General features: G+C 36.4%; 1 protein-coding gene and 2 long non-coding RNA genes across 6 annotated transcripts in view; 2 read left to right on the forward strand and 1 right to left on the reverse strand.

Moving 5' to 3' along the window:
* On the forward strand, positions 1-19,895 carry LOC108166878 (uncharacterized). Its single transcript, XR_001777274.2, has 3 exons — positions 1-219; positions 18,094-18,225; positions 19,777-19,895. It is a non-coding gene; the product is annotated as an uncharacterized LOC108166878 (long non-coding RNA).
* Positions 1,836-3,117, forward strand: LOC145548665 (uncharacterized). The gene is made up of 4 exons (XR_014084669.1): positions 1,836-1,967; positions 2,104-2,191; positions 2,297-2,349; positions 2,765-3,117. It is a non-coding gene; the product is annotated as an uncharacterized LOC145548665 (long non-coding RNA).
* LOC103475912 (Fc receptor-like protein 5) overlaps positions 10,854-22,780 on the reverse strand; it is a 19,120-nt gene continuing 7,193 nt past the window's right edge. For 2 of the 4 annotated variants that reach the window (XM_017308592.2, XM_017308594.2), the window contains 17 exons: positions 21,960-22,217; positions 21,372-21,644; positions 20,340-20,597; positions 19,706-19,978; positions 18,582-18,845; positions 18,023-18,295; positions 17,104-17,358; positions 15,854-16,162; positions 14,990-15,262; positions 13,478-13,729; positions 13,243-13,359; positions 13,106-13,121; positions 12,947-13,026; positions 12,418-12,519; positions 12,260-12,319; positions 11,891-11,947; positions 10,854-11,617 (listed from right to left, as the gene is read on the reverse strand). In XM_017308592.2, the coding sequence (XP_017164081.2) occupies positions 11,538-11,617; positions 11,891-11,947; positions 12,260-12,319; positions 12,418-12,519; positions 12,947-13,026; positions 13,106-13,121; positions 13,243-13,359; positions 13,478-13,729; positions 14,990-15,262; positions 15,854-16,162; positions 17,104-17,358; positions 18,023-18,295; positions 18,582-18,845; positions 19,706-19,978; positions 20,340-20,597; positions 21,372-21,644; positions 21,960-22,217 (3,200 nt within the window). In that variant the 3' untranslated portion in view covers positions 10,854-11,537. The remainder of the gene's footprint in view (positions 11,618-11,890; positions 11,948-12,259; positions 12,320-12,417; positions 12,520-12,946; positions 13,027-13,105; positions 13,122-13,242; positions 13,360-13,477; positions 13,730-14,989; positions 15,263-15,853; positions 16,163-17,103; positions 17,359-18,022; positions 18,296-18,581; positions 18,846-19,705; positions 19,979-20,339; positions 20,598-21,371; positions 21,645-21,959; positions 22,218-22,780) is intronic. The other 2 variants (XM_008427886.3, XM_081599492.1) reach the window with 1 other exon arrangement.

The raw sequence follows: 22,780 nt of genomic DNA on the forward strand, positions 1-22,780 counted from the left end.
ATAACGGACCCTGTTCAAATTCGCCATTTTTACTCGCATAATATTGCCTTAAAAGTAGAGAGGGCCTTGACAATAGTTACTAATTTTTGTAAATTCAAGCTGGTGACGTCCTAATCCGAGTTAGACGACAACACAACTGGACAACAACCGATGGAAATGAAATGTGTGTCACAAAAGGAGCCCGGAGGGATGAAGGCTGCTAAGTGCTGCTAGCTGGTGGTAGGTTTGCTCATTAATTATCTTCATTTAATTATAAACAGTGCAATAGAGATATATAACTTACGTTGATTTCATAATAATTTTATTGCGACTTGTATGATTGTTACTATAGCAATCATTCAGCTTCATGTTATAATGGAGGCTGTTTCACAGGACGAAAAATGGGATTTTCGTCAGCTGTTGACACCTTGTTCTGCCGTGCGCATGGAGATTGAGGGCTTTCGGCAAGAGGTTTTAGTTAGAGTCGAACACTGCCAAAAATGGTCAGAAACGCTGTGTGCCTGTGTTCCCCTATCACCCCCCTCCCCTTGTGCCTAGAAGAGGTTTTCGTATTTAAATGAATTTGCTGAGTGCAAATGCAAATCAACTGTTGAGCACCGCCTTCTGACTCTTATTCATTTTGTAGCTAATCCTTTTTAATTTCTGTTCACCATAAAGAAGTATGTTTGGAGAAAACAATCGATCTTATCCATTAAAATATATATTACATGTGTGTTAGGAGCACTGAAAAACTTAGTTTTGGTTGAATTGAAGATATAAAAGAAGAATATGCGTGATTACATACAATAGACTTTTGTGAAACGTGATCTTACTTTGACATTCCTCCTATCTGAAGATTTATCTTGTGATGGGAGGAATTGCACAACGTAATCGAAAAATAATAATAAAAACCATGTTCCAGAGTGGTAGATAGTACATAAAGTATTTTTGTGAATAATATTCAAACTAAAGTTAATGTTCACTGATTGCTTTAAAGACCCAGAGTCATGCTATATTGGAGTGGTAGTGGTCATTCCACATCACAATACAGGACTTAAGAAACTACAGATTTTTCAGTATTCAGTTGCTTAACTCTCGAGTTCAAATTGAAGAACAAAATGGTTGAAAGTTTGTGATACCTTCTGATAGAGTATAAACATTTGTATTCTTTTTAAAAAGTTTTGTTAGTTAAGCATTAAATATAACTCACGGATTATGAATCATATTCTGTATAAACTAAAAAGGAGACAGCTCAAAGTAGAATTGAGTAAATAAACATATAATTAATTGCAATTAATTATAATAAAAATAAAATATACTGTCACGTAACTTTTGAAAAAAATAACTTTTGGAATGTATTTTTTTCTGTCAACTTTCATTTAACACTCCAGTCCAGTTGGTGGCAGGTTGTGTGAAATGGTGGAAAAAGTCCTGTTTCACTGAGTTACCTTTTCAGTATCGTCTTGATATTAAGCAATGATCCGGCGGAAAACAACAGATGACACCGCGGCGGTCCAACAAGGCGGAACTCACGGTAAGAAAGCTTTTATAAATAACACGTGGTGCGAGGCCAGTTGTTTGTTTGTTTCTTACATAAAGCGGTCTGTCGTTTTCTTAATGCCGAAACAAGTGTAGGATGAGATTTTGTATTGTAATCTCTATTACATTTGATGTTCTGAACTCTTATAAATACTCGCATCTTCTTTGATTTTTTCAGACCTGAAAAATGGCCAAGCCGTACCAGCCAGATCCCAGACCACGGTGCCGAGGAGCTTTTACAGAGTCCACCAGGACAAAGAGAAATTCAGTAAGTTATGATTTCACATTTAGTGAATAGTGAACACTCGCATATTTGTAAGGAAAACTGATCTTCCCGTTATTTTATTTATTTTGTTGTAACACGGTACAGCAAGGCAGAGTGTGGAACGCAGTAAAGATCTACAAAATGGCGAACGCAGGACACATCTCAGGACAAAGTCATGAAGCTGGTATGTATAATCACTGCGTTGATTCCCGACTGTATAATGATTGGTTGAGAATAATTTTAACTTATTTACTTACGTATTTTTGAGAAAGCGATATATTTGCTACAATATTTTTTTTATTTTACATTTATTTCCACAGACTCCACAGAATGAGAGTCACATTTGTGTCAATCAGACTCTTCTTGAACGTTCTGATGTCCGTGATGAGGACAGAGATGCAACTGTGTGTGAGTATCTACTATTTTAGAATGTTGATATTTTATGCTTCAACATTGTTTATGTACATAAGGTAATTATGCTATGTATTGACAATGCACAAAAATGTTTTCCAGCTGCATCCAGGACCTACTGCCAGTCATCCAGATGTAGCTAAAGAAAGAAGCAGGTAAGATTTATTACTAGAGATGTCACAATTGCATCAAATGCATCAGTTTTGCATGCATGCACAACTGATCAGTGTTTTTGCATTATATGTGTGTATGAATGCAATCAGCAGTGAAAAGAAAAATAACATTACATTTTCTTAAGAAGCTGTAACATTTTGGGACAAGATGGTGTGCAATAATTTTAATGTAGCCTCAATGGTTAATGACAAATCACTTAAGTACTTTTATCAATGTTTTGTTAAATATCATGTTTGTTCACATGATATTCAGGAATTGATAGTTTTCAATGACAAATGGATTACACCTCCCCATATTTGGTTTTTCTAAACCAAGGCACTTAAAATGTCAGTATAGTTTCAACAATATGTTTTCATAAAGATTCTTTATGACTTGATGTCTGTTCTGTGTCAACAGCTGCTGGAGGCGAGGGAGAGCGTCCTGGCAGCAGAGGAGATTTCCTTTTGGGAAGGTGTCACCATTGACCTCATGTCTGATGAAGAGGATGGCGTCTTCTAGGGTGTATCGGGCTGGATTGTGAAACCACCAAGTTTCTGCAGCCAGGAGCTCGGCAACCTCTGCTCCAAACTACAAGAGAGACTTGAAGATAACCCTAAATATTTATTTATTTGTAGATGTGTGTTATATGCATGTCTGTACATATTTCTTTTTCAACAAAAATTAAAAATATAAACTTATGCCTTGTGCTTGGTGTATTTTTATTTCTGGGTTATTTTTTTATAATTTATTAAGGAGGGGCTTAACCAGGCTGTAATTATAAAGGTCTAGTGTGTCCAATAGGGAGATATCTACCAACCAATCACGTGTCAGTAATGAATTGTGATGTCATTGTTTTTTCATCCAATGACTGATGATTCATGTGGGTCTCCTGTTGCTATTCACATGCTAAGTAGAGTCGTTAAGCTGTTTACACCCCCCATCCCCATAACTCCATTTTTAAAAATTTTTTTAATGTTTAGTTCATTTTCTTGCTTTAGAATGAACTCAGAAAGAAAATGTTGTTTTTACCTTTACATCCTATTTCCTAGAGAAACATCAAATCGAAAGCAACAGCGATGCAACGGTGGGAGGAAACCCCAGCCGAGTGATTTTAAAGATGGGCAATACCAGCAGCCCTTGCAGGAGAACAGACCTGCTCCTGATGTCCAAGAAAACCAAAGGTTGGCCTGCATCCAGAGAGAACTGGAGAACACAAAAGCTGAGCTGAAGAAACAGAGAAAACTTAAGGAGATGTTTGCCAGCCAGCTCAAGGAGATGGAGAAAGACCTGATGGCAGCAGAGGAGCGTCGATCTGCACCTGAAGACGACCAAATCAATCAGGACCAACAAATGATTGAACAGTTGAGAGTGGAGAAAGAGAATCTCCTAGAGAAAATTTCCTGTCTGCAGGAAACAAACTTCTGCAGAGTCAGCTGGAGCAGATCAATGTTTCATACAAAGATCTAAACTGGAGATATGAATCAGACGTTTCTGCTCTGAGGCAGCAAGTAGAAGGTTATAATAATCAGCTGAATCGGGAGAGAGAAGTCAGTTTAGAAAAAACAAATAACCTTCAGCTCATTGCGGCTCTCAGAGCAGAAAACGACAACCTGAGTCGGAAGATGGCTGAACGGTTTTCATTGTTACAGCAGGAATCGACTCAGGTGATTCAAAATCTCCAAGGTTCTCTGGAGCAAAGTTCATTTTGTTACCAGGAACTGAGAACGAGGTATGAGGCAGATGTTTCTGCTCTTGGACACCAAGTGGAAGTTTATGACCATCAGGTGAACTTGAGAGAGAGGCCAATCTGGAAAGAACAAGGAATGACCTTCAGCTGATTCAGGCACTCAGAGCCGAAAATGACAACATGAGTCAGAGGATGGCAGGTTTTCTTTGTTGCAGCAGGAATCGACTCGGGTGATACTCAATCTCCAAGATGCTCTGGAGCAGACGACGACTTCTTACACCAACATAAAACATCAAGCCGAAATCTACAAGCAGAGCATTGATCAAAAGATGGAGGAGTGCTCACAGAAAATGTTGAGTAATCAAAATATTATCGACCAACTTGGAGCTGAGAGAGATCATTTACTAAAAGAACTGATGGCTGTCCAGCAACGATACAAAAAGGAGCTGGAAATTCTTGAAAATGAACTTAAAGAAAGAGACGACTTTCTTTATAGATGTAAGGAAAGTGGCAAAGCGTCAAATACAGTTTTGAACAAGACTACCCTGGTGAGCAGTGATGCCCAAAGTCGGTCCTCAAGGTCCAGCATCCTGCATGTTTTAGTTCTCTCCCTGGTGGTAGTAACAACCTCCTCAGCATGTCTATGTTCCTCTTAGGCCTCTAAAGAGCCATCATTGGATCCAGGTGCATTAAACCAGGGAGAGAACTAAACCATGCAGGATACCGGCCCTCGAGGACCCACTTTGGGCACCACTGCCTGTAAGAAACATTTCTGATTCTGCATTCATGGATCTGGCCGTCTCTTAGAGGAAACACTATCAGAGGACATGAAGGTTCCTGATGCATCTGCTAAGGAGGTAAATGACTTTGTGGAAGACATGCTGAGTTACATGGAACCCATGAAAGTGACAGAGCGTGGTGTGGAAAATCTGTTAGAGCAGTGATGCCCAAAGTTGGTCCTTGAGGTCCAGCATCCTGCATGTTTTAATTCTCTCCCAGGAGGTAGTAACAATCTCCTCCGCAAGTCAGTTTTCTGCTTAGGCATCTAATGAGCCATCATTTGATGTAGGTGTGTAAAACCAGGGAGAGAACTAAAACATGCAGGATGCCGGCCCTCGAGGACCCACTTTGGACACCCCTGTGTTAGAGGAACCAGTAGAGGCAGTCGCCAAAGAAAGATCAGTGTGGAAAAAGATATGACACAGTTTGAGGCTCTTGAAACCACAAAACTGGAAGAAAAGCAAGGAAACCTCTGTAACAAGCGACTAGAAAAAAGTTTCTAGTTACGTTCTGAACTGTTTGCAAAACCCCAAATACATGTCTTATTTTAGATCTTTCTCTCCCCCCCGCCCGAAAAAGAGATGGCCTTCTCCGGGAACTCCTGTTTCCCCAGATTTCCAAAAGCCCAAATTAGATCTCACATTTTAGACCAAAAAAAAAAACGTTCAGCACGGTGATGCAATGATTAAAACTGCATCTTCACAGAAAAGTCGTCTTGGTTCTCAAACAGGCGCCTCTTTCTGTGGGAGTTTGTCTTTTCTCCCGTGTTGATGTTGGGTTTTCTCCGGGTACTCTGGTTCCCCCCAGATTAAAAAAATTATGTAAATTAGGGTGATTTACTAATGTAAATTGTCCTCAAAAAGGTAGTATTAATATCTAGAAAATTGAATTTGCAAACAGTTCAAATTGGGGAAACAAAACAAGAAGTCAATTTGTTGTGAGATGAGAAAAGTAAGAAGCTTAATTAGAGGTCAGTCCTGAACCATTTAAAATTCCAAATTACATCTCACATTTGAGATAAAAATAAATAAATGTCATGGTGATGCAGCATCTTCACAGAAAAGAGGTCTTGGTTCTCAACCAGGCGCCTCTTTCTGTTTGTCTGTTCTACTCGTGATAGTGGGGGGTTTTCTCCGGGTGCTCCGGTTCCCCCCAGATTAAAAACATTATGTAAATTTTGGTGATTGACAAACAGGCACGTGCAAAGGGGGTTGGGGGGTAGAGGGGTATTGAGCAACTGCCCCTTTGGCTCCTTGCCCCCAAGTGCCCATTTGGTAAATTATTTTTATAATAATAATGATAACAATTATTATTATTAGTGGTAGTAGTAGCAGTAGTAGAAAAAATAATATTAGTAATATTATTATTTCCTAAGCCCTCAGACTGTAATTTCAGTAACTAGAAAATTCCTGCAGAAATTTTATGGGGCCTGCCAAAGTGTGCCCGTCAGATTTTTAATAAAGCATTCTGATGCTAAAAATGAGCAATAATGCTAAAGAAAGCTGCAATGTAGTCAATAACCTGCAGGGAGTCAGAAGCATGTTCTCTAAGCTGTATTCGTACCATTTAGTATGTTGCATAAGCTAAAATGAGCCAAAATGCTAATAATAGCATGAATGCTATCAGTAGCATGTGGAGCATCACTAGCATGTTGTCTGTCATTACTTACTTGATTCAGTATATGAAACATTGGTAATAAGCAAGAAAAGCATTCTGATGCTCAACATTAGCATCAATGCTAAGCTGAGCTAACTTGTAGTCAAAAACCTATGGAGAGTCAGAAACATGTTGATGAAGCTGTACTTGGACCATTAATTTTGTTAAAATTAATGCATAAGGTGAAATTAGCCAAAATGCTAATGTTAGCATGATTGCTATCAGTATCATGTTTGGCATCACTAGCATGTCATCTGTCATTACTTACTCCATTCACTATACAAAATGTTGCTAATAAGTATGAAAAGTGTTCTGATGCTTAATATTAGCATCAATGCTAAGATGAGCTAAATTGTAGTCCAAAAATGCTAATGTACTGGCTGTCAAAAGTCAGTTCAATAACCTGTGATAAAAAGCTAATATTATCGCCCCGCCTTTAGTCATGCACTGACTCACTCTGTTAATGACCAACAACAGAAGTTCTACTCAGATCTATCACTATATTTCTATAGCTGATCTGATTCACTGCAACAGTACAACAGCTGAACCCAGTGTTCAACAAAATTCAGTTCCAGACTGACGACTATAAACTTCGCACTCGCGGTCTGAAATAAAGAAAAATAAAGACAGTCGGTAATTGTTTATGTCTCGAAAATTTTCAAGCTTCATACTAAGTATTTTAATTCCCATTAAAAAATTCAAAGAAATACTAAATTTATGTAAGCAAAATATGAATAGTCACAGGAAATATGTATTCTTCCCACAATGCAATGTGAGACCTACCTCTGCGCCTCTTTGTGAGACTACTCACTGCCTCTGTGGAAGCCGTTGCTATGGTAATTAATTATCAGGACCTGGGCTGGCTCTCAGTCTGACAGTTTGCTGGAGTCATTCTATATTTGAGACACTCAGCTTCGGTCTGAAGGAGCCTGACAAAAAACCATAAGCCCTAGCAACATTTTGAAAACATTTTAATATTATATCTTATATTATCTTCTAATCTAATATAATAACTAATTTGAGGGGAAACGATAATAAAAGCTAATATTATCACTTACCTGAGAGGATTATTGAGGCTTTTATTTTGAAATTTTCATTAAGCTTCATTTGAAATGGCCACACTAACCTCATGTGTAATAGTAATTGGGTTAAATCAGTTGTAAAATGCTCAAAACATAAGTAGTTCTCAATACCAGCCAAGTCCTCCTCTCTAGTAACAGACAGTTCCGCCATGTTGTAGTTATGACATTCTGCTCAACCCCCTGTGTTCCGTCGCTATGGTAATTAATTCCCTGCACCTGTTGGTGGCACAGAGGGTGAGAGAAATCTCTGTTTAAAACAAGCCTTTCTCTCACAAAAAAGCACTTCGAACAACTTCCCATTCAGGAACCGTAACACGTATTCGAAAACCATTCGAAGCGTATGAGAGGGCTATTTGTCGTCTCCGATATTCTCTACCTCACTCACAGTATTAACAGCGATGAGAGAAATATGATGTGCGCTCAGGTCTGACATTTTTCAGAAATATATGGAGAAAGATGGGTCTGAGCGTGAGTTTATCCTGTCGCGCCACATCGGTCGAAAGCACCTGGAGAGAAAACCGTACACCCTAGGGAAATTTTGAAAACATTTTACCGGAGCAGGCATGCGTATCTACCTCCTGACCGACTTTCAGGCAAATCGGGCGATATTTGTGGGTGTGAAGGCGAGTTAGAAATTATTTTGGGGTCAGAAATCCACTCTTTCCCACACTAGCGGAGAGGCAGTCACACTCTTAACTTTCCAAAAAATCGAAAACTTTAGGTCGCTTGGAGACTAGTTGTGGACAATCCTTAATTCATATCGATGTACCGTCTTCACTTTAGATAAGATGACGGGCGTATCTACAAACTGAAGTTTGAATGGAATTTCTACGTGAATTTATGATGACACAGTTATTGCTGAAAAATGGGCTATTTTTAGGATCTCGCTCCATTGAAATGAATGTGGTTTTTGGGGGTCTTTTTACCCAATTTGTGTTGTCGTGGTAACTCCGAATCCCACCAGAAATAATAGCTCCCCTCCCGTGATCGAGCCGCAATTTTTGATACCACATTTGTGGGGGTGCACGCAGCGGTTCGGGCCGCATTACGGTTGACGGAAGAAAAATAAATAATAAACAGACATTCTATTAGGTGAAGAACAATAGGTGCCTGCCATGCAATGCATAGGGAGAGCAGTGATTGACTAGCAAAGCAAGTCAATCACTGCTCTCCCTATGCATTGCTATGGCAGGCCCCTAATAATACTGAAATTATTTGGGGTTTTTGGTTGTATTTTTTTGTTGTAACATAATAAGCCCTCCTGTCACCTTGTTACCTTTGACCTTTTGCCCATGACACACAACGCAGTTGCCTCTCGCACAGTGATATAAGGCGGCTAACTGCGAACTGCATAGCTCAACGTAGCAAACCTTTTCAGATTACAGAACAGTTTTTGGTGAATTGAAAATAAAGTTTTTGGTGAATTGTCAGATAACGGAAAACGTTGAAGTATTGTTTCTTCTTCAGCACGGAGTAGCGATTTAAGCAGAGAGGCATTTATTCTGAAGCCATTTATTCTAGCGTTAGGTAAATGTAACTTGAAGAAGAATAGCACTTAATAAATAAAAGTCCACTAAGGATAATAATTTAGAATTTAAAATAACTCACCCTGAGCTACCATGATGCATATAATGTAAGTAATAATCAATACATACATTATCCAATAATGTATGTATTATTGGATAATAATACATTATTATCCAATAATGTATTATTGGATAATAGATTATTGGATGTATTATCCAATAATAATACATACATTATCTAATAATGTATGTATTGTCTAATAAAAGTGTGTCATTAATGAAGGGGGAAAAAACTCAATCCAGATTTAAGTAAGTTTAGTCTGATTCACAGATTATGAAGTTAAATTTGTTTCACAATTATTCAATGAAAAAAAAACTAAGTAAGTCTTTAAGTAAAATAAAATTGTAATCAAAACATTTGGAATTGTAACGATTTTTTTTTTAAACTAAAAGTTTTGATAGAAAACTTTTTCAAATTAAATAACAAATTTTTGTCTCATAAACTTAAAAAGTTATTTGCAAAACAAACTTTTATTTGCACATACCAGAAATCTTTTGTTGTGGTTTTAGGCCCTGCCCACGACATTATGTGAGAATCACAAGCAAAACTTTGAGTCAAACAAAAACTTAGAATAGCAAGAAAAGATTTATGACATGGGCAAAAAAGTTTGTTTTGCAAAAAAAAATTTCACTTTATGAGATAAAAATTTGTGATTCTAATTTAAAAAATGTTTTTGGTAACACTTTATTTGAAGGGGTGTAGAATGACATGACACTGTCATAAACATGAACGAGTCTTTATAAATTTTTATGACTGCTGTCATGTGTCATTCAGTAAATAATGACACTTTTAATGCAAAGTTGCTCTAAAAGTTGCATTAAAAATCCATTAAAAATGCCAACTTTGCATTAAATTATAATAATTTACAAAAGCATGCAAAGTTGGCACTTTTAATGCAACTTTTAGAGCAACTTTGCATTAAAAGTGTCATTATTTACCGAGTGACACTTCATGACAGCAGTCATAAACATTCATAAAGACTTCTTTATGTTCATGGCAGGTATTATGTCATGTTTATGACAATGTCATGTCAGTCTTATGCACACCCCTTCAAATAAAGTGTTAAGTTTTTGAAGCCAAACTTTTTTTGTTTAAAAAATTGTTGCAATTCAAAAAGTCTTGATCAGTTTTATTTTATTTAATTGAGGCTAGTTTACATTGTGAAACAAATTGAACTCCATAGCAGAGGTCTCATTTTCTCTGAAATTAATATTATGTTGTGTTATGGACTGAAAAACATATTGGTTTAAACACCAGGGTAAAGAATTGGTAGTGTCTAAAAGGGTTAATATAGTGTTTTGATCATAATTCATTATGTTTTGCTTTTTTTATTTCAAAGATGCCACATAAAGAAAGACGTCAGAACAAAATCTAAATTATCTGCTTGAAGCAGCCAAAGGTAGTGGATTGTTGACCGACTGGGTCAGAACGAGTACCGCAGGTAAGAACAGAAAAGATAAAGGTTCTGACCATGATCAACATGCAGTTTTTGGTAGTGAACAATATATTTAATATTACCAGGCAGCTGTTATGTTTTTATTATGTTAAGATGTAATAATTCTAGTTGTATATCTCACAATTGTTCATTAAACTCTGAAAGCTGTGTGACTTTATTAATATTCTGTCCTAAACTACGGTTAGATGTGCCTCTCTGCTCGGCACTGCTCACAGTGTTGGCGTTTTCTTTTTTCACAGACAAATAGGACACAAAATATACATTAAAATGTGACATTTATTAAATGTAACATGTTTGTAAAAACAAATAAAGACAGCTTAGCTGTTTTAACGCTTAATCTAAGAAGTAACACCATTTATTTTTTCACCTATTAACCTCAGCCAATTATTCCCATCTTTTGCCTTCAGCACTGTAGAAATATTAAACGACAAACAAGACCTGACCAGAATGAAAAGTCATTAAAAAGTACACAGTGCTTAGACTGCAGTATAATACAATTCTATTATGTTTATTTCCAAAAGATATAGATTTTAATACTGAAACCCTTACAGTATTATTTTTACTTAATACAGCTAGCTATGTATTAAGTGTGTAATTGAGGAAATGAATGATCATTTATTTCACACTTTTGCAGCATTTTGGGTCAGAGACATATATTAACATATATTAATTATATTTAAAAGTATGAAAATAGATATTCAAGATATTGAAAGCTAAGTCTTGTACTTACAGACAATGTTGATCTAACATGAAGCATGTACATGAACTTCTAAGCATATTAAACACAAAGCATATATATATATATATATATATATATATATACACTGCTCAAAAAAATAAAGGGAACACTTCAGTGTTCACTTAAATGTTAAAGTGTTCCCTTTATTTTTTTGAGCAGTGTATATATACACACACACACACACACTGAACCAGCACAGCGTGCTATAAGGCAGATTCATCGTCCAGAGTTGATCCTGATTTGATTTCAGAATAAACCGATTCATCTGTTGCTGCAAGTTTTTCTGTGAATGAAGATAATTGGAATTAGTGAAAACAAAAACAAGCAGGAACTTAATTCCTAAAGTCATATTGATCCTAACACTGTCCGTGTACAAAATGTACGCCATTAGTTATAAATTATTGTATAGAGAGGAAAATTTGCCAAGTCATACATCCAAAATGCTAAAAAGATTACTAGAACAGGGAATTACGGTGAAAATATCTCACCAATTTAAAACTTGAAAGGATTTGATTAAATATGTTGCATATGAGAAACTGAGTGCAAACTCTGTTACCTTTCCTGTCTTGCTTGGCTTTGTTCTTATTGATTTCAGCGTAGGTTGGAGCGACTTCTGAAACGGGAAACTCATTTAATCAGACACAGGAATCTGGTTGGGGACACAGGCTGCATCATATCAACAGAACTTAAAATTAAACGTTGCGTTTGTTTAACGTCTAGATTACAAAGTGTAGATGCTGAAACCAGAATGAGCAGCTATGTTTTACACTACATAGTTTACCAAAACAAAAAACAAAAAAAGACCGCACATTTATTTCAGACTCTGAAAAGCAGAAACCAAACTACATTAGATGATCCGAACCTGCAGTGTATTTAAACAAGGACACATTTTAATATAAAGTCCGACTGTCTGAGCTGACTTTACCTTCAGCTCTTGTTTTCACTTCAGCGTAAATAACGCGCTCCTCAGGCTTACGTGGTTTCTCTGTTGAGATTGTCAAACCATCAACAAAACAGCGACATGAAGCTGGAAATAATTTAGTCATCATCTTCTGTTGTACAAGGTTTGTGTTTGGAACTCACTCTTTTTTCTCAGCTTTTTGAACTTAATAATGGCGTACGTTATTTCTCTGGGTTCAGCTGCAGCGGCTTCAAAAGGCTTGACTGATCCATAGAGAGCAGCACCTGTAGTAAAAAAAAATAAAAAAACTGTCAAAGAAACAACATGAGCTGCTCGGTTTTAAAAGACAAATAGGTTTTAATGGCTTTCTGCTGCACATGTTGTACTTGATATTTTCATTTATTTTCTTTGAACAGTTTTTATAGTAGCCTAATAGGCCATTAGCGTTAATGTCATACAGGTAGAAGGTGAAATTATTCAAGATGATTATGTTGCGTCTTTATCTAAAATCATTTTTGGTACATTTAAACTGAATTTCATATTTTGTTCTTGGTAAGTTTAATGTGTCATTATAGATCAGTTTTATGGTGGTTTATTTTGATTGTACTCATAAACACACAAATATTAAACATACTGAATAAATATGTAAGTTGATTACAAAAAATAATAAAGTGTAAAAGCATTATGAGAAGAATCTGATTAAATTCTGACCTTGAGAAGGAGAGCTACTGTCACTGATCTCATTCTCCGCTCTGTGATTGGTGGTCGACCTCTGATCGTTTTTTTCTGATCTAAAAGATAAATAGAGAAAAGTTACGGCAAACAACTATAAAGATTTATGTTTGTTATATAGGAAAGTAAAGTACTGACCTGAAAGAGCATAAATCTGTGGAGAAGACATTTATTGTTACTTATTCTGTGGTTCAAATCATTTGTTACATAGAACAGAACAAGTATATGCCTTTGATTAAAGAGATTAAATAAACAAAGACCCAGTGTGATCGAACCTTTGGGCTGCCTGTAGCGCCACAACAAAAGCAGAAAAATAATCAGAATAATTCCACTAATGGGTCCAATGATCAGCAGTAAAGGAGACGAGGAGCTGACAGGACTGGATACAGTCACTGGAAATAGAAAATATGGAAAGGAAAACAAAGGTATTAATCACCAGATGTTACATCACATCCAAACAGACATCCTCAGTGCTGAATAAAATCCATCAAACATTTTCCTCCTCCTCACCTCTAACAGACATCCAGCTCCTTGGTGAATCTTTTCCTGAATGTTGACATTTGTAGAAACCTTCATCTGACTTTGACACTGCAGAGATATTCAGCTCCCCTCTGCTGTCATTATGGATGAGTTTATCATTATGATAGAAAAACACATTGGAGAGAAGATTTTGTTGTTTATCTCTGCAGCTCAGAGTAACAGGATATCTCTCAGTGACAGGATGAACAGGACTCAGCAGGATAATACCATCATAGTAATCAACTGTAAAACAGACAGAATATGACCAGTGGATGAGCATTCAACTGTTAAGTATTTGCAAAGTTATTTTATTTATTTTTTTTACATTGCTGCATGTCAAATCAAGTTACCGTATTTTCCGCACTATAAGGCGCATAGAATACACTCTACAGTAGAGGCTGGAGTTACGTTATGCATCCACTAGATGGAGCTGCACTAAATGGAATGTCAACAAAACAGTCCGACTCCGGTCGGCGAGGAGAACCTTCCGCGACTGGGCCGGTGCGTAGCGCACAGCATGTTTGTGGAGATAGGTCAGTCAAACTTTATTAACAAACCAGCGTTCTGACAACTATCCCAGCATGCACCACGTGCTTCTTCTACGGGTCAAAATGAAGTCGGCGGCTGCTTTCCGTAGTTGCTAGACCTGTTGTGGCTCAATATTGGTCCATATTTAAGGCGGATTATAAGGCTCACTGTCGGCTTTTGAGGAAACTGAAGGTTGTTAGGTGCGCCTTATAGTGCGGAAAATACAGTAATGAATAAAAAAAAATACAACAATCTTACAATTTTCTCAGCAATTAGACAGTAGTTATTTTTGAACTGTTGTTACAATTGCACTTAACCGCTTATGCTTTAAATAAATTTGTGATTGATTTCTGGAAGTTTTCAGTATTAAGATTGAATGTTTTATGTTTAAAAGTTTCTGTATGTAAATTAAAAAAAAAAGTGTTTTTTCCATTTATGCTAAAACTGTCACTATGTCGCGACTGATAATCTGTGAAAATCCTGAGTTTCTCTGCGCAGAAATACACCGCTCCCAGTTAGAAACAACCAATCAGAGTCAGGAGGAGGGTCTCAGCTCTGTGAATCAACCTTGTGAACACGCAGCTCACACTCCCCCTCCTTGCACTCTGCTAAGCTAGAGCTGCATGGTTCCTCACACCAGAGCCTGCCAGGCTAGTTAGCATTGCCACCAGTGACAGCGAATGTTCTGTTTTCCTGCAACAGTAAGTTGTTTCTCTTCTATTGGTACATTGAGAAGTACGTACAATATAGTGATAGTTTAAACAAAGCTGTAAGAGACGTAGTTTTAAAACATTATTTCTCCGAAAACTTTCTTGGACCACAAGTTTACAAAACAGAAAACACGTTTTCTTTAATAATTGTTTAACATTCACTTGAAGAAGGAATTACTAGATGGCAACAGGTTATGTCTGAATAAAAGCTTGTGTTTTAAACACAAGAATAAGTAAAAAGAGAAATTCCTACATCATAACTTACGCTGTACAGTGATATTGACTGCATTGCTGAATTCTCCTGATCCAGACTCACACCAGTAAACTCCACTGTGATCCTCCAGTCTGTTAATGGTACATGAGGATCCATGCATCGTTCCCCAGTTGGAGCACTGAACATGTGAAGGGTTAGTCGTTTCTGTAAACCTCCTCACTCTCCACTTGGAGTCGTTCCCGCTGCAGTTCAGTGTGACAGACTGATCAATTACATGCTGAACTCTGTCAGGACTCACTGAGAGAGAAGCTGCTGGATGAGGATCTAGAAAATAACAAAATAGTAATATTCGTATAGTCTCTTTCTCAACAGTTGTTAATATAAAGCAACTGATAAACTGTAAAAATATTAGTGAATTACAGACAATAAATTTGACCTTAATCATATTTCTTTTAAAAGTGACAAAGGAATTCATTGTCTCAAAGTTCCAGAACTTTGAAGTAATAAAACTAAAATCATTCTCTTCCCTTGGTAGATTATCACCAGCTATTTTTTCTCCACATCAAAAATATAAATATGGGGAACCCAAAATAATAACACTTTTTAAATCACATTTTGGACCAAATCATGAAAAGATTATTTGGTCCAAAAAATTTGGTCCATGATTTGGGGAAAATTACTTTGTGAAAGGGTAAGACCTACTTTGATACCACAGGGAGATGTAGACGGGTCGTTATTATTTCTCATTGGCATCCACAAACAAAAATATGCTTTGCTTTAAGTTTTGCTTGAAATAGAAAACAACATTGCGCCGCAGAATTTTTTTTTTTTGGAAAGTTGAAGAATAGTGAACCATCTGATAAGAATCCAAAATGAAAGCATGAATCCTACTGGACAGAACAGACACAAACTGACCTGCAAACCAGATAAACTTTGGTTTACTGTAATGAGTGTAAAACTTTGGTTCTCCTCTTCCTGCTCTGCACACAAATCCTGCTGTTTGAGTCGGTCCATTAGTGATGAAGGAGTTCTGCTCAGTACCATTGGTGCTGCCAGGAAGCAGCTCATAGGTGTAGGAGCTACTGGATGGATCAGGAACAGCTTTATACCAGAAGAACCTCCATCCTGCTGGTTGATGCTCCAAACCCTCACAGCTCAGAGTCACTGAGGCTCCAGGATTCAGCCATGATGGAGACACAGAGAGGACAGGCTGAGGGGGAGACGCTGATGGAGAGAGAGAGAGAGAGATCGTCTGAGTGAAAAAATATTGCCATCTTCCACTGACCCAAAATACTAAATTTTGCACAGAAATGTAAATATACATTTCTAAAACGTTAAAAACAACCTTTTTGAATAATTACACAAAATTTGGCTTTCTGTATGAATACAGCATTTTGTGGGGGGGAGGGGAGTTCAGTTGTCACTATTACTTTTATTCAGTTCTCTTGTTCATTTGTTTTAAATCTGTTTATATTGAAGCAAACCTTTTGAATTATGGCACGTTGTGTTGGTTCGCTGAAACCATTACAACCAAGTTTTTGAAGTGACACTAATAAAGCCATCAGTTCCTCCAGCGCTTAATAGGACAGTTACATTACTTTGTTGATATTCTTGCTTTCGGCAGATTAAACCTTCAGGTTCAAGACATAATTAGAGCAAAAATTTGAATTTAAAGAATATAATACATTCATCAAGAAACATAAAAGCAATGTTGCTATTAACAGATCAGCTAAAAACTTATTTTTTGGATATTTGGGAATTCTGCTAGCAGTGTTGTAGAAAGCTGTAGCTGCCCAAGAGAACATGTTGTTCTGATGAGACTTTAGAGGCGGATTCTGCTGTTGGAGCAACATTTGAGCAAAACCTGTCATTGAGAAAATGCTCAGAGATTTTTACAAGTATGGGTGAAAAAACTGTAAATGTTCAGTAGTTGTATTGGATAGTAACATTCCACTATTAAACAGTAACATGTTTCTTCATCAAAGAAATAAAGCAACTGAAATCTCCACAGAGTTCATGTAAAGCTACAGTCTGGTGTTTCCTACTTATTTGTATTTTCAATGTCAGGTTAAATTATAATCGACATTTTCTTTGTTAAAGTGAAACGGGTAAAAAGAAAAACATGTAAGCATAATTCATATATAGTTGAAATATAAAAAACTCACAGGACACATTTAACCTGATGACTCCCCACTGTGTTGAGGTAAATCTGTCTCGTCTTCCTCTACATTTATAATCTCCACTGCTGTCAGCAGTGATCCTGTATTCACTGGATGATGGAGAGTTTCTATTGGTTGGTCTCCATTCATACGTCCACTGAGTTCCTCCATCATCCTGGATCTCACATCTCAGAGTGACCGTCTCTCCCCTGTAGATCTGGGTCCAGTTGGGTTGTTGGATCACAGTGGGTGTAATGGGAACTGTTCACATGTTAGAATAATGTATTTACATATGTCAAATAAAAAGACAAACACTTTTTTCTCACTGTCTGAAGTTAAATCAGACCACACTTTTCTTTTTATAGGTTTTTTTCTTCTTGTTTGACATGATTTTTTTAATCAAACAAGAAAGCGGTGTGTTCCAGATGTGGCCTTAACATACATCCACAGTTGTACCTCCAATTAACTCAAATGTGTCATTTTACCCAAGTCAAAATATGGATAAATGGCTTGGAGTGATGCTGGAGCTGTACCAGTTTGTTGTGGCTGTGTCTTGATTTGGTGAATGTAAATGTCTTCAGATGTCTAAAATCTTTCATTATAACTGACAAAAATGATCACTGATGAAACAAAGTACATGTCACTAAATATGGGGCTTTCTATAAATAATTGGCATACAGCCACAATGTGATGCTGTATGTATTATCTTTTTTTCTCAGTTTCTGTCATAAATCCCTTCTAAACCAACATTAACATAGAAAGTCACATTGTTGTCCAAATATCTGTATATAACGTGAACAGGAGCAGATTTTCTGATTTAAGGCGTCATCATTGAATGGAGTTACATATGATCTTTTTGTTCTAACTGGGATCATAACATTAAAGAAGTTTGCTGTTTCATTCCATAATAAAGACATAAACTCACCTGTTTTCTGAATGATGACTTCATTGCTGGTTTCAGTGTAGAAAACTGGATCTCCTCTTCCTCCTCTGCAGCTGTAAACTCCTGCATCTGAGACCATGAAGACTCCATCTGGTTCACTGTTTCTGATTAACTGAGCTGTACCAGACTCTGACTCCTGTCTGAACCAGTAAATCTTCCAACCATCACCGTCATCAACAGAGCAGGTCAGTCTCACGCTGCCCCCTGCTGGTATGATTTCATTCCTTGCTGTCAGTTTGGCTCTGGGTTTATTTGCTGGTAAAAACAGAAAACAACAAAGTGCTTTGTTTTTAGGAAGCATAGTGTTGAGATAAATACAGCTTAACATCTGAGTCATTTAGCTTTTGTCACAAAACCTAAGTTATAAAAAAAAAAAAATTATGTCTGAACATTCATTAACATGAGACATACAGTTCTTGTGTGGCGTTTTCTCATCCTGTGGTCAAAAATACAAAAACATCGTCTGCTGTTCTACCTATAATTATGTGAATGAGAAGATTAGAAACTGAACTAATTCAGTCTCAGAGGAGGTCTGACTTACATCTCACTGTCAGCCTGAAGGGAAAACTCCAGTCTGTATTCTGATGGCCTCCACTGGCCTTACACCAGTAGTTTCCACTATCAGACTCAGAGACGCTGCTGATCCTGTATTCACTGGATGTTGGAGCGTTTCTATTGGCTGGACTCCATTCATAATTCCACTGAGTTCTTCCTCCATCATCCTGGATCTCACATCTCAGAGTGACCGTCTCTCCTCTGAATACAACAGACCAGTTGGGCTGCAGGGTCACAGTCGGCCGAGACACTAGAATGAAACATATTCATTCAGAAAACAGACAAACTTATAAAGGAAAAAGGTTTCATTTTTACTGATTACAATTAACATGAATACAATTTACACAGTGTGTTATGTCTCTTTCATTATATTTGCTGTTAATTTTATCTTTTCATTTTAGTCAAATGCTAAAGGTCCTTCTGGACATTGGTGCTGTGAATCAGCAATATGCACAGAGATGTAAACCTGATTTATGTTTCTTGTATTTGTCCCCATCAAATACTCAATAAAATAATAAAAAAGCAACAATTTATCATAACAATGTGATATGCAAATAAAACATCTTGTTTAATTCATGTCTTTCTAGTAAAACAAGAAAAACAAGCATGTGTTAATGTCTTAAATGCAATAGGAGAAATGTATGAACCAGTTTTTGAAAAATATTCATGTGACAGTTGTCATGAAGTGTCATTTGGTAAATAATGACACTTTTAATGCAAAGTTGCATTAAAAGTCCATTAAAAATGCCAACATTGCATGATTTTGTAAATTATGATAATTTAATGCAAAGTTGGCATTTTTAATGGACTTTTAATGCAACTTTGCATTAAAAGTGTCATTATTTACCGAATGACACTTCATGACACCAGTCATAAACATTCATAAAGACTTCTTTATGTTCATGACAGATGTTATGTCATGTTTATGACAGTGTCATGTCAGTCTTGTGCACACCCCTTTAAATGAAGTGTTACCAAATACCCTGAGGTTTTTAGGTAACTTTTGATTAGGAAATGAACACAAAGGACAGAAATAAAACTTCATCAATAAACAGATCAAATGTTTTAAAACAGGTTTTTGTTTTATTACAGAAAAATAACTAAACTCACCAGTTTTCTGAATAGAGACTGCATTGCTTGTTTCTGTATGAAAAACTGGATCTCCTCTTCCTCCTCTGCAGCTGTAAACTCCTCCCTCTGAGACCCTGATGATTCCATCTGGTTCATTGTTTCTGATGGACTGAGCTGAATGATGCACTGACTCCTGTCTGAACCAGTCAAACCTCCATCCAGCAGATCCATGAACAGAGCAGCTCAGTGCTACACTGCCCCCTGCTGGTATGTTATAATTCCTCGCCGTTAGTGAGGCTGTGGGTCTATATCCTGGTTTTAACAAACAAAAACTATTAGAAAGTGTTTTGTTTCAGGAAACAGTTTGTTACAGTCATTTCTGTAACAAAATGACTGTAACATGTTTTTGATGATTCAGAACAGGTTGTTGTTAAAAATGACAATGTGCTCATTCAACTTACCCAAGAAAAAAAGTTTAAATAAAGTAGCTTCTCTGACAAAACTAAACAAAAGTATTATTAAAATATAGTACAAAATCAGAAATAATTTCTTATTTGCCATTCACTAACATAATAAGTAATGCAGATATGACATTTTTGGAATTTCACGATCTTCTGTGGTTCCACTTTGGAATGTGTTAATGAAAATATTAAAAACTGGAAAATTGATTTACCATTCACGGTCAGTGTGAAGGCAGAGCTCCAACCTGTTATCTGATGATCACTGCGAGCCTTACACCCGTAGTTTCCTCTGTCAGACTCAGAGACGTTGTTGATCCTGTATTCACTGGATTTTGGAACGTTTCTGTAGGCTGGTCTCCATTCATACGTCCACTGAGTTCCTCCATCATCCTGGATCTCACATCTCAGAGTGACCGTCTCTCCTCTATAAACAGGCCAGTTGGGCTGCAGGGTCACAGTCGGCTGAGACACTATGATGAATAATATTCAAACAGAAGAATGTCAGAAACTTATTTTATGCAAAAGAGGGAAAATATTTCATTTCTATGGATTGCAGTTCTTATAAAGGTGTGATGTGCAAATGAAACATTTGATTTGTTTTTTTCACAAGTAAAAATAATTTGTCTTAAATAAAACAACAAATTTATGAAGCTATGAACTTCATAAAATAGAACAGTCAAATATTTGTCAGAAACAAAGTCAAAAAACACATCATGCAAATATGTTATGTTTATATATTAATATATTTACCCTATTAAAATAAATCTTCTCATGGAATATCAGCATCAGTATGTGACAATATAAACTGTGTGAACTTTTGTAGTACCGTTTCCTCACTTTGACTAGTTAGGATGTATGTTAGATTATTATCATTGCTGTAAATCTGTAAATCCTAATTTTTTAAGATTTCTGATGGAAATTTAAGTGAAAAAAGCTTATAAACAGTTAAATTAACAGTTTTCCTTCTTTCCAAACCTATTTTCTAATTAACAAGAAAACATTGATATTAATTACATAACAGAAATACTTTTAAATAAAACCAAATTTAAAAAATCCTTGAAGTGTTTAAAACCTTTCAAATCAGACAAAGAGGATCAAGTCAGGAAAGACTCAAATATGAGGATGAAGATACTTTAAGAAAAATTCCTGAAACATTTTATCAAAATATTACAAATTATAACAATCTTTATTAATTGACTACACTAGCCCACAATAAGAACATTACAATATAGAACTAAACTCACCAGTTTTCTGAATAGAGACTTCATTGCTTGTTCCTGTATGAAAAACTGGATCTCCTCTTCCTCCTCTGCAGCTGTAAACTCCTCCCTCTGACACATAGATAACTCTGAATGGTTCAGTGTTTCCTCTGGGCTGCACGTCGGAATATTGTTGTCCATTTCTGACCCAGTCAAACTTCCAGTCACTAGATCCGTCAACAGAGCAGCTCAGTGTCACACTGCCCCCTAGTGGTATGATTGTTATATCTGCTGTCAGTTTGGCTCTGGGTTTATAAGCTGTCGAGTTTAAATCAAAAAAGGAAAAGGATCACATCATCAGAGTTTGTAATACTTCAAAATTAGTTCTGTTTGACAGACTTAGACATCTATTATAGATGAGTGTTATTATTACTCAAAATTAAAGAATGAACAAAGTTGTGGTTAAACAGTAAATTACAGTTATTTTAGTTAGCATGTGCTTTTGGAGAAGTGCTACGGTTTTTATTCATCTAGCTGAATTTTTTACACTTTACTGTGACCTGTGGTCAGAAATAACACAATTTATTGTTTTATATTAGGTCAAAAAAGAAAAGTCCTCTTTGACACACTTACATCTCACAGTCAGTGTGTAGGCATCACTCCATTCTGTGAGCTGATGACCTCTTTTAGCCATACATCTGTATTCTCCTCTGTCAGACTCAGAGACTCTGTTGATCCTGTATTCACTGGATGTTGGAGAGTCTCTATTGGTTGGTCTCCATTCATACGTCCACTGAGTTCCTCCATCATCCTGGATTTCACATCTCAGAGTGACCGTCTCTCCTCTATAAACAGGCCATTTGGGCTGCAGGGTCACAGTTGGCTTGGACACTAATCAACAATAAAACAATTTTCAAATGGAAAATTTTCTTTACTTGGATTAATAATATTGTTCCCATGTGATACGCAGGTGAAAACAACGTTTGCCTTGTTTTCTGCTGGTAAAACCATAAATAAATACCATATTGCAGAAGTAGAGTTCTTGTTTTGGAACAAAGCCGTATGCTACTAATGATTTAAACAGACATATTTGTAACTAAAACAAACATTTCTGACTAAATATAAACATTAAAAAAAGATAGTGATGTATGAACCAGTTCAGTTTTTGAGCTCATAAACTCCACTATGAAGCTTTAATTTCGATCATCATGTTCAACAGTTGACCATTTTTGTTTTGTTTTTAAAAAACTCGACTTTTGCTTCAAATTGCAAAACGATAGCAAGAACTGAAAAGATAAGTGAGTGATATTTTTTCCAAACTCTACTCTAAGAAAAACATACTGCAGTAAGATGTTACACACTACAGTACATATTAATAAAAAAATAATATCAGGTAACTCAAAGAGCAGCATATGAACTTTTGTTGACTTTAAAACCCAACTAAGAAAACCTTC

The sequence above is a fragment of the Poecilia reticulata genome, chromosome 18, assembly GCF_904066995.2.
Source record: "Poecilia reticulata chromosome 18, P_reticulata-male-v2, whole genome shotgun sequence".
NCBI classification, from domain to species: Eukaryota; Metazoa; Chordata; class Actinopteri; order Cyprinodontiformes; family Poeciliidae; genus Poecilia; species Poecilia reticulata.